The 10,616-nt window shown below is 27.2% G+C and overlaps 3 protein-coding genes across 3 annotated transcripts; all 3 read right to left on the reverse strand.

Annotated features, from left to right (window-relative positions):
• Positions 1–1,214: 1,214 nt before the first annotated feature.
• Phum_PHUM040970 (pyruvate kinase, putative) lies at positions 1,215–4,806 on the reverse strand (the record flags this gene model as incomplete). Its single annotated transcript, XM_002423117.1, has 9 exons — positions 1,215–1,435; positions 1,533–1,755; positions 2,177–2,422; positions 2,504–2,679; positions 3,387–3,596; positions 3,706–3,907; positions 3,997–4,220; positions 4,308–4,385; positions 4,767–4,806. 9 exons carry the CDS (start codon positions 4,804–4,806, stop codon positions 1,215–1,217), a joined length of 1,620 nt encoding a protein of 539 aa, XP_002423162.1.
• Positions 4,807–5,414: 608 nt separating this feature from the next.
• Phum_PHUM040980 (coiled-coil domain-containing protein, putative) lies at positions 5,415–6,142 on the reverse strand (the record flags this gene model as incomplete). Its single annotated transcript, XM_002423118.1, has 3 exons — positions 5,415–5,612; positions 5,698–5,824; positions 6,003–6,142. The coding sequence occupies 3 exons, from the start codon at positions 6,140–6,142 to the stop codon at positions 5,415–5,417; spliced, it is 465 nt and encodes a 154-aa protein (XP_002423163.1).
• Positions 6,143–7,682: 1,540 nt separating this feature from the next.
• Phum_PHUM040990 (uncharacterized protein) lies at positions 7,683–10,254 on the reverse strand (the record flags this gene model as incomplete). The annotated part of the gene is made up of 2 exons (XM_002423119.1): positions 7,683–9,791; positions 10,156–10,254. 2 exons carry the CDS (start codon positions 10,252–10,254, stop codon positions 7,683–7,685), a joined length of 2,208 nt encoding a protein of 735 aa, XP_002423164.1.
• Positions 10,255–10,616: the final 362 nt, after the last annotated feature.

The following is a 10,616-nucleotide window of genomic DNA, read 5'->3' on the forward strand; positions in this document are numbered from 1 at the left end:
AAAACTGTCGCAGGAAAAAAATAAAATCTACATACGAATTTTAATAATAAAATTTTCAATACATATATTATTTATTTAAAAAAAAAAAAAACAAAACTTTTTTTTTCTTGTTGTTAACATCGCATTATTTATAACGAATATTATTATTATTATTATTATTATTATTATTATATCATACGTTATTATATAATAGTATAAAATTATTTTTAATTACGTAATGATAACTTTTAAACTATAAATTTAAAAAATATATATACACTTATGTAATAACAAAAAAAAAAACGTTGCAAATAAATAATAATAATAATATATTAATTAAACAAAAACAAAAACGTGACGTCATCAATACAAAAAAAAATAGATTTATGATCGTTTGTCGGTTTATTTTTAATCGTTTAGTATAATCATAATAATGATAATAAATAATTATTATCATCGTTATCACTGATTAGTAGCAGTAGTAGTGATAGTAGGGGCAGTGGTAGTGGTAGGAATAATGAATAAAAATTTTTCTTAATATTTGAAGAAGATGGAGAAGAAGAAGAAGAAGAAGAAGAAAAATCACGTGGTTTTCTTTTCTTTTTTTATTAATAGATTTTTATATTTGAAATATAAAACGAATTTTTATAGCATTAAGTTATAGCATAAGTGCTACCTGAGAATTCAAAACCATTAGACATTTATTACCACTCATAAAAAAAATATATATATATATAATTTTTTTTTTTTTTTAATAAATCGAATTGATTTTAGACGAAATAATAATAATAATAATAATAATAATAATAATAATAATAATAATAATAATAATAAAGAAAATATTAAAATATTTGACCTTGAAAAACGTACGAAAAATAAAAAATAAAAATAAATTTTTTTTCTTATATTTTTCTGATTTGCGTTCTAGAAAAAAAATAAAAATTTAAATTTATTATTATTATTATTATTACTATTATTATTATTATTTAATAATAATGATAATAATATCGTATTTTTTTCTTTTTTGATTTAATATAATTTATTACGTCGAGTCCAAAAATCTTTTTTTTTTTTTAAATTATTTAATTTTTTTGTAATAAAAAAAAAAAAAATGGCGGTAAAGGGTAGGAGGGAGGGAGGGAGGAGGAGGGAAGGTAAAAAACTCGTAAGGAATTTTTTTTTATATTAAAAATTCGTGGATTTTAGAAAAAAAAAGAAATTTTTTTTTTTTTTTTTTACGGTTCCTCGTAATAATTAGATAAATTTTCAACGATACGAGATTGATCGAATGATGCAAATACGATTCTTATACAATTTGTAAATCCGGCTTTTTTTCTATAACCACTGACTAAAACTAGGAGATCACCGCATTCGATAATGCCACGATTTTTACCATAAGATATACCATATTCAAATCTCGATTTAACATCTTGAAACCAATCGTCCAAAGGCTCTCCTGCAAATAATTACGTATATATATATTCAATAATAATATAAAAAAATTATAAAGAGAGAGAGAGAGAGAGAGAGAAAGAGGTAGGAAAAAGGTTTACCGGAATAATGTAATGGTAATACAGCTCTCCATAAATTCAATTGTCTTGCCACGCGACCCACTCTCGTTATGGCTATTATAGGTCGTCTTGGACGAAACCAGGACAATAATTGAGCCGTTCTTCCACTGTTTGTTATTGTTAATATGGCGGATGCTTGAATTTTATTTGCTATTTGTACAGCTGCTAAAGCTATCGCATTAATTGGTTCAACAGAAGGAGTAAGCTTAAAAAAAATAATAATAATAAATTGCTTTTTTGTAAATTTATTTTCAATGATGAAAAACAAGCGAAGAGATTAACGTATTTGACCTGGCACTTGGTCTCTGACACGAATATATACGTGAGAAAAAAAAACATTAAAAGAAAGTGATTGTAATAATAATAATAATAATAATAATTATATCTGTGGCACGTATTAAGAATGTATAAACAAAAATTTTCTCCATTAATTAATCAGTTACAACATTTGTTTTTTTTAAAAAAAAAAAATATTTTGGGTTTTTTTTTTAATTGCATACATCGTAACTCATTTTAATCTTTTAAGCCTAGCACACACACACACACACACACACACACACACACACACACACACACACGTATTATTTAAAAAGAATTATTATTATTATTATGGTTAAGAGACTAACTTCTTTAGTCAAATCGCAAAAAAATGTTTTTTGCATTGTAACTGCTTCCGCTTCGGTTATGACACGTGATAATTCAGAGACAACCGTGACGCCTTCATTTCCTAAAGCCGTTTCCGTTATCAATATTATACCATCGGCTCCATCAATAATTGCATTGCTTACGTCATTTATTTCAGCTCTTCTAACTATGACGTTACCGGAAAACCAAGAACTAAATTCTGCCGTACATAAAACGGGTTTTCCTGCCTGAAAAAAACAAAAAAAATGGGAGAATTTTTTCCTCTTAAATTTTCCTATTATTATTATCATTATGTTGTTTAAACTCACCGCGTTACATTTTCCAATTATTTGTTTTTGTGCAATAAACATTTTTTCCGCGGAAATTTCCAAACTCAAATCATTTTTCTGAATTATTATACCATCGGATATTCTTAATATTTCATCAATGTTTTCTAAACCTTCGCAACTTGATATTTTAGAAAAAACTAATATTTTATTTTCTTCTTCACGTGTGTCTAGAAAATATTTTTCAAAATTTGTCATTTCATTAAAATAACGTTCGTATTTAAATTTTAACGGATATTTTTTTTTAAAAATAAATTTCACGGTCGAGCAAGAATATAAGCGACCGTTAGGAAAATTTAACGAACGCTTCCGGTCAAATGAAAAAATAATAAAAATAAATTTTTTTTTCTTTTATTTTCTTCACCTTAAACTTCAATAATAATAATAATAATAGCAAACGAACGTTTTTTTTATTTATTTAACAAACTTTTAGAATGAATTTCGTGCTGGAGAAAAAGAAAGAAAATAGTGATAATAAAATCGTCGTAAGCTAAACATATCATTTACTTTCTTTTTTATTATTATTATTATTATTAATTTCACACGGGTGCGTTCAAAATTTAAAGAAAAAAAAAAAAAAAAACTTTAACTAATATGTCTTTATCAAATATTACGATAATCTTATGTCGGTAATAAAAAAAAAAAAAAAAAAAAAATTATACACACGTGAAAATTTTGTTAAACTCACGTGTGATATTATCGATAAAATATAAAATTTTTTTTTTTTTTTTTAGAAAAAACGTTAAAAAAACGGAAAATGTAATAATAATATGGCGTTCAAATGTGACACTCGCGCGGTTATATTTCAAATACTCTCATATTTTGAATTTACGGCATATAATTTAAATATAATTTATGTTTGTACTTAAAGCATTCTTGATTTCCTTAACGACAACGGAATTCCTTGCCGATGGTACAACAACAACATCAACATCCATTTCAATGGCTAATTTTAAACATTCTTCATCGAAAGGTGACAATGCTGGAATAATGGCGGGCAACATTGGAACGTGAACTTTTTGATTATCTTTCAATTTCCCTGCTTTTTCAACGAAACACACGACGTTTTCATTTTCTGTTAATTTAAATTTGAAACAAGTTATTTTATTTTTTTTTTATTTCATCTTATCCGGATTCCGTAACGGTTTTTTTTTTCAAAATGGCTACCAAAATGTCTTGGGTACCTATCAAATCCACGACCAATTTGATTTGTCCATCTCCGAGGTAAATAATATCACCGTCGCAAGCTTGTTCGAGCAATCCGATATAATTAACGTAAATGATTTTTTCCGTACAACGATTTTCAAATAGTTTATTAACGGTTAATCTGACGAAGGATCCATGTTTAAGGTACAATTCTTGAGGAGATCCTTTTTTAATTCGATTCTGTAAAAAAAAAAAAAAAAAAAAAAATTATTTCGATTCGAGTAATTGATATATCGAGAAAGAAATAATCGATAAAATTTAAATTTAACCGAATCGATTTTTCCGGTTCTTATTTCGGGGCCCTTTAAATCCATCATTATTGATATGGGTATATCGAAATCTTCCATGACAATATATTGATTATTTGCTTCTATGACATTTCTAAAAGGATCTCGCATGTTACAGGGATCAATGTGCGCCATGTTTATTCTGGCTACATTCATTCCAGCTTTTATGAGTAGCAAAATATTTGATGTATCCGTACAAGCGGGTCCTTTGACAAAAAAAAAAAATTTCATTTTAAATTCGGGACAAAATTTTATTTGAAGAAGGAATTTTTTTTTGGCGGGAAAAACATTACCTAATGTACCGATGATGGCGGGTTGTCTGAACGGATGAGGTTCGCTTGTTACTTTCAACGAACACATTTGTCTGAGGACTGTGGGTTGTTGTGCGGCTCTAAATTGATGAATGTTTTCTTGAATATCTATTTCAGATTTTAAACCGTATGCGGGCTGATAAAATATTAATCTTTTTATTTGAAACCCTTAAGTAAATAATAAAAAACTTGTAAACGACCAATTGCCATTTTAAATATCACTTCTCACCCATTTTCCCAAACAAGGTGGTCTTCGTCCGGATGGATCTTTTATCATACGACGTAAAATGTTACCTGTTGTCGTACCAGGTACCGAACACTAAAAAATTTTTCGAATAAATATCAATTTGCCAATTAATTTTCCTTTACTCTAAATTTAGGGTATGTTTTTAGGGTGGGACGTTTTGTTAAATATTAAAACGAGTTTTCAACTTACAGTACTCTCTTTGCTTTCACATATTTCTCTATCAGTTTTGGGCATACATACATATTCATCTGACAACTGAAATAAATAAGTTTTAGATTTTTGTCTTTAAAAAAAAAATTAGTTTTGAATTAAAATTGAATGGCGTGACATTTTTCCTTTTTTTTACCTCTCTATTTTCACTCCCATCTTCTGGGTCATAAATATAAGATCCTGTGGACGATTCCTATGATAATTAAATTTTATATTTTAATTTTATTATGTTTCATTACTGTGTTTAACCTAAATAAGGTCTTACAAGCTTAACAACACTTTAACAACACAGTAAACTTGTTTTTACTTGTAATAAAATTTTTTGTTTAATAAAAAAAAACTTACCATTGTGAAAAAACTTTTCTTTTTTTTTTTTTTACTTAATGATAATAATAATATAATTTAATAAAAGAATAAAAAAATTGATTTGCAAATATAAAAGAACATTAAAGGTTGAAAACAATAACAAAAGGAAAGTAGTGTGAATTTAATTTTAGATTTTCAAATGTTTTATTTTTTTTAAAGTAGAACAAATGTACATACAAAGTTTAATATAAAATACTAATTTTAAAATATATGAGAGTAAAAATTTACAAAATATTCATTCATTAAACAAATACTGTAATAAAATATTATGATTCTGTTTGAGCAGCTTCAGCACCCAGAGCGACAGATGTTGCCAAATCTAAAGTTTTTACTTCATTTTTCAGTCTTTCTCGTATTAATTCAGCGATTGCTTTGTGAGTTCGTCTTTCCAATTTTTCAAGCTTTTTAGATATATCTCTTTTCAAATCCCAATCTGGTTTTTGAGGAGCTAAATTAGAAATATCCTGCAAAATATAAATTTTTATTAAGAAAAAAGGGCAATTAACCATCACACTTAAAATTAGTTTTAATATAATACAATTTACTTACTAATTCTTCAATTACAACTTTAGCTTTAGCAGCTTCAAGTTGGTCCTTAACTTCAACAAGCACATCTCCAGGTTTAGAGTCTTCAATTATTTGTTCTTTTAATTTGTCATCTTGTGGTCTATAGCTTCTAAATTTCGGCCTATAAAAATTTAATTTACGTTAATACATTTAATATTATTTTAAGAAATGCATTTCAAAATTTTCTCACAATAAATATAACCTAACTTGGTTTGAAATGTTTAAATGTAAGTGCTTACGGTTGTATTTAAAATTTGCGATTAATAGTTTTTTTTATATATACTTACTTAGGTAAATCAATAGATTTATTAGTGGTAGATTCCTCGGAGGTATCTGAAATATTGTGCTTTCTTTTGAGAGCTTTTAATCTTTCTTTTCTTTTTAAACATTCTTCTTCCAAAGTTCCTATATTTTCGTCGTCAGCCATTTTAAAACAATTTTTAAACTGGAATTAATTTTTTTAATATTGGCAACAGTTACATTTACCGGGTTTTTTTCCCTCTTGATAATTTTTTTTCTGCAATTTAATACCATGTATTAAAATGATTTAAACTTTTTCTTTTATAATAAGTCTTAACTTAATTAAACTTTCCTTTTATTTTTTAATTTGTTAACGAAGTGTCGGAATAGTGAAAATTTTATTTAGTGAAATAATAATTTAAAATTACTAATCAGTAATAACTATAGTGATTTCGTTACATAACTAAATGTGGACTCTTAAGGTAAATTGATTTATTTAATGTCGTTTCAATTTAAATTATTTAATTGCTCATGTATTTTATTCAACTACGCTTATTTAGAAAGGAAAATTAATTTTTGTTATTTCCGTATTTAATTTCTTTTTGAAATAATGATTAAGTTGTTTTCAAAAGTTTCAATTTTTAATGGCAATCATTCGATAAAATTACTAATAGTTATTGAAGATCCTAATATGTAATGAAGGAAGAGTTTTTTTTTTTTTTTTGAATCAAATAATTATTTATAAATATAATTTAAAATGATTTATTTCAATATTTTTAAGATTAGTATAAAAATAATTGAATGAATGAACATTTCGAATTTGATAAGGGTAAATTTATTCAATCCCTTTTTAAAATATGAATATTTATAATTTGAGCAATATTATTAATTAAAACTTTTTCTATAACCTAGCTAAACATGATGGCATAATCTTATAAAGATGAATACATTTCTGGGTAAAAATTTTGGAAAAGTAGCATATTAATAGTATTTTTTTTTTTTACAATCGAAAGTTTGCATATAATTATGCTTTATTCTCATTTTATATTAAATAATTTAAAATGTTTGTTTTAAATTGAAGAAGAAAAGTAAAAGAACAATGAAATATTTGTTTGAAAAAGCTCATCGATATTTGAAGTAGTAATTAATGAACTTAATACTCTCACATAAATATGTGCATGTATGTTCGAACATAATCATTTGTTTGTATTTATAATTTGCATCATGCTTAAAAAATCTATTCTAATGAATTTTTAGACAAACTTATTGAAATGAGTGGTTAATTAACCTGTTGAAATTCACTTTCGAGTCTAGGACTCATTTCTAATTAGTTTTTTTTTTTACTTAAATTTTTCTTAATATATATAATATATAACTTAATTTTGTACACCTAAGATTTCATTATCATAAATTCATGCATTTAAAAAAAAAAAAGCTAGTTAAGTAAATTCTAAGTATAATATAAATATAAATTATTGTCATAATATATATATAAGAAAATGTAGTCGATTACTCTGTTTTATGATTGTGATTGTTTTTATAAGCAAAACTGAAGTGTATATAAAGTTATGTAAACACATTTTACAGATATTACTACATTTTTTTTTTTTTTAAATTAAAAAATATTAAGTTTTTTAAATAAAATAAATAATGATTTTTAATATAATAAGAGAAAATTATTTTGGTGGCATGAAATTATGAATTGGAGAGACATTTTATTAAATATGCTACTTTTTTTGGTCGTTAATGTTTTCTATTGTCAAACTTTTCCTTTTTCTTCTTTCATTTCTTAAAACTGTATCTTTTACATCGGGATCTGATCGTTCGTGATTGAGTGCCAACACCTTAGAAACAATATTCAAATCTTCTTGACCTGATCCACTTCCTGTTACTCCAGATTGATATAAAAGACTTTGTAATTTTTTGTTTACATTTTCTGCATTGTTAACAGTGTAGGTGTTCGTTTGTTGTGGTCCGAATTGGGAGTATCTGTTGCCCTGTTGAAATTGATTGCTTATGGGTGTGTTACGATAATGTTCGTCAGGAATCGTTCTGTATTCTGGTAACCTCGTGTAAATTTGGTTGGATTGAAAATGATTACGATTGTCAAAATTTTTATTCCCCTGATTGTTAAAACCGAAATTTCCTGTAGATCCTAATCCCTCTTGCCTGTTTACTCTATGTTGATTTCCTGAATTTCTAAAAGTCACCGGGGATACGAAATTCTGTGACGGTTGAATGTGATAATTAAAGTTATTAGGTGCCCGAGCTGGAGGTCTAAAGTTTGATGGACCATTGTGATTGAAGGTAAATCCAACGCTTCTTTGAAAATCTACACCGTTTTCTTGTCGCTGTTGTCGAAGTCGTAATTGAGTTTCATAAATTTGCCTTTGTCTTTCTTCCTCCAATTGTCTTTGTCTATTTTGCTCTTGTATATGTCTTTGCCTTTGTTCTTCAATTAATCTGTTTCTATTTTGTTCTTCGAGTAGCAATCTAGTTCTAATCCTTTCCTGTTCTTGATTATTTAAGAAAACAGGATTGGGATTGGTTTCCAAAGAGGGAACAATTATTGGCGTTTGAAATCTACCTTCGTTTTGAAGTGGCAACGTGACGGGAGGGATATTAAGTGATTGCAATCCAGGGGCAGGCGTCACAGATTGCACAGGAAAACTTTGTGCGGGTGTCGGAGTTAAATTAATGCTGTGCGATTGAACGACGTTCACACCGTTGAAATCTTGGGGCGGCAGTAAATTTTGTGCGAAAGATTCAGGGGAAATTCTTTGCGGTGGAAGAGTTGTCAGAAAGTTTTGATGAGTTCCTTTAAAAGGAGCCGCCGTTGTTGGGGAATGAAATGATTGAGACGGAATGGGAGTGAAACTTTGCTGAAGTATCGAATTGGAAACCAATGGTGGGAATACAGGGGCAGAAGTAAAAGCTGTACCAACAGTTCCCGGAAAGAAAAATCTAGACTGATCAAATTGATTAACTGCAGCTAGAGGTGTGAGAGAAACGCCTGGTATAAATTGATTTTGTAACAATTGTTGTTGTTTGAGGAGAGCATACTGCTGTTCTAAAAGTTGCTGTTGTCTTTGTTGAAGATTTTGCTGTTCTTTAGTTAACAATGGAATGACACTGTGAGGAGTGCCTTTCGAGTCCTGATGTAACGTGAACGCAGTTAGCAAAGGCGCTTTAAATAATTCAACTTCATTGGCGGTGTTACTCGATTTTCCATCTTCTTTTTGAATTTCTTTTTGATTTTCCGTACTTGATTCGTTCTCGTTATTTGCATTTTGTTCTTTGCTCCCATCATTTGGAATAAAATTCGATTCTATGCTACTCGGATTGCTCGTCGAATCGGAACCTTTCGATTCTTGTCCTAAATTCGCACTTCGTTCCTCTTGCAAAGGAAGCGATGTCGAGTACTGAAACGTATTTTGAGGAATCGGTGTCGTGTTTTCAACCGGAGCATCCGCATCATTTCCATTATTTACTTCATGAGATGGAGCACTCAAATCATTAATTAGCGAAGATGAAAAAGCTGATGATTCCGCGGGTTGCTGAATTTCTTCTTTTCTCTCTTCGATGCGTTCGACGTAGTTTCCGACCAAGTTTCTAGGTTCAGACCTTATGTCTCTCGATTCTTCGGCTCGTAATTTTTCTTCGGCTTCTTTTTCCAATTCGACCAAAGCTCTTAAAAGTGCTTTTCTCAACAACGGATCCAAGTGTAAATTTTTATTCGATAGATTTTGCCGTAGAATTGATGTTTTTAATATATCCGAAGCGTCTTGATTTCCGAGACACGCAAGTGAAAATGCGGACAGGAAAAGTAATATTAACTGAAAATTAAAAAAAAAAAAAAAAAAAAAAAAACCATAAATCATAATTTTTTTTTTGGTTTTCTTTTTCGTAATTTAAATCGCTTATATTAATATAATTTTTTTTTTTTTTTTTTTTGGAAATTAATTCATCTTTACGTTAGAATGATATATTATTATTATTATTATTTTAAAATAAAAATTTGTCTTTAATCAATGTTAATTAGGCTAATGCAAAAAATTATTATCAAAAAAAAAAAAAAAAAGAAAAAAGTTGATGACCTTTATGAAAATTCACAAAAAAATTATTTTAATATATTTTATTATCATTAATTTATTTAATACGTAAATTTTTTTTTTTTTATTTTAAGGTGAACCCTTGAACTTGAAGTCGATTCGCGGTGAAAGTGATTTTTCTGGAAAGATTTAATGCGAATTGTAAATTATCAATATAATAATAATAATAATACAAATGAATTCGCATCAAAGAAATTTCTATCGCATATTATTCGTAAGTTCATTTTAATGTCAGCTACTTTAAAAAAAAAAGTGAAATTTTTTTTTTTTTTAAAACAAAAAAAAAAAAAAAAGATTTTCACGGTTTTAAATTTATTATTATTATTATTATTTATCGTGATTTAATTATTTTATAATTATGCGGCCATTTTTTTTTTTTCTGGTAAACTTCAAAGAACTAAACTTAATTAATTAGGGTTTTTTTTTTCCACGACGTTTTTTTTTAATCATTTTCCGCGTAATGATTAACGTAACATTTATATTAATTTTAATTTGACCGGATGTTCAATTAAATAGTAACGTTTAATTTAATTTTTCACTTTTTTTTTT

The sequence above is a fragment of the Pediculus humanus genome, genomic scaffold (genome assembly GCF_000006295.1).
Source record: "Pediculus humanus corporis 1103172107391 genomic scaffold, whole genome shotgun sequence".
Lineage (NCBI taxonomy): Eukaryota > Metazoa > Arthropoda > Insecta > Psocodea > Pediculidae > Pediculus > Pediculus humanus.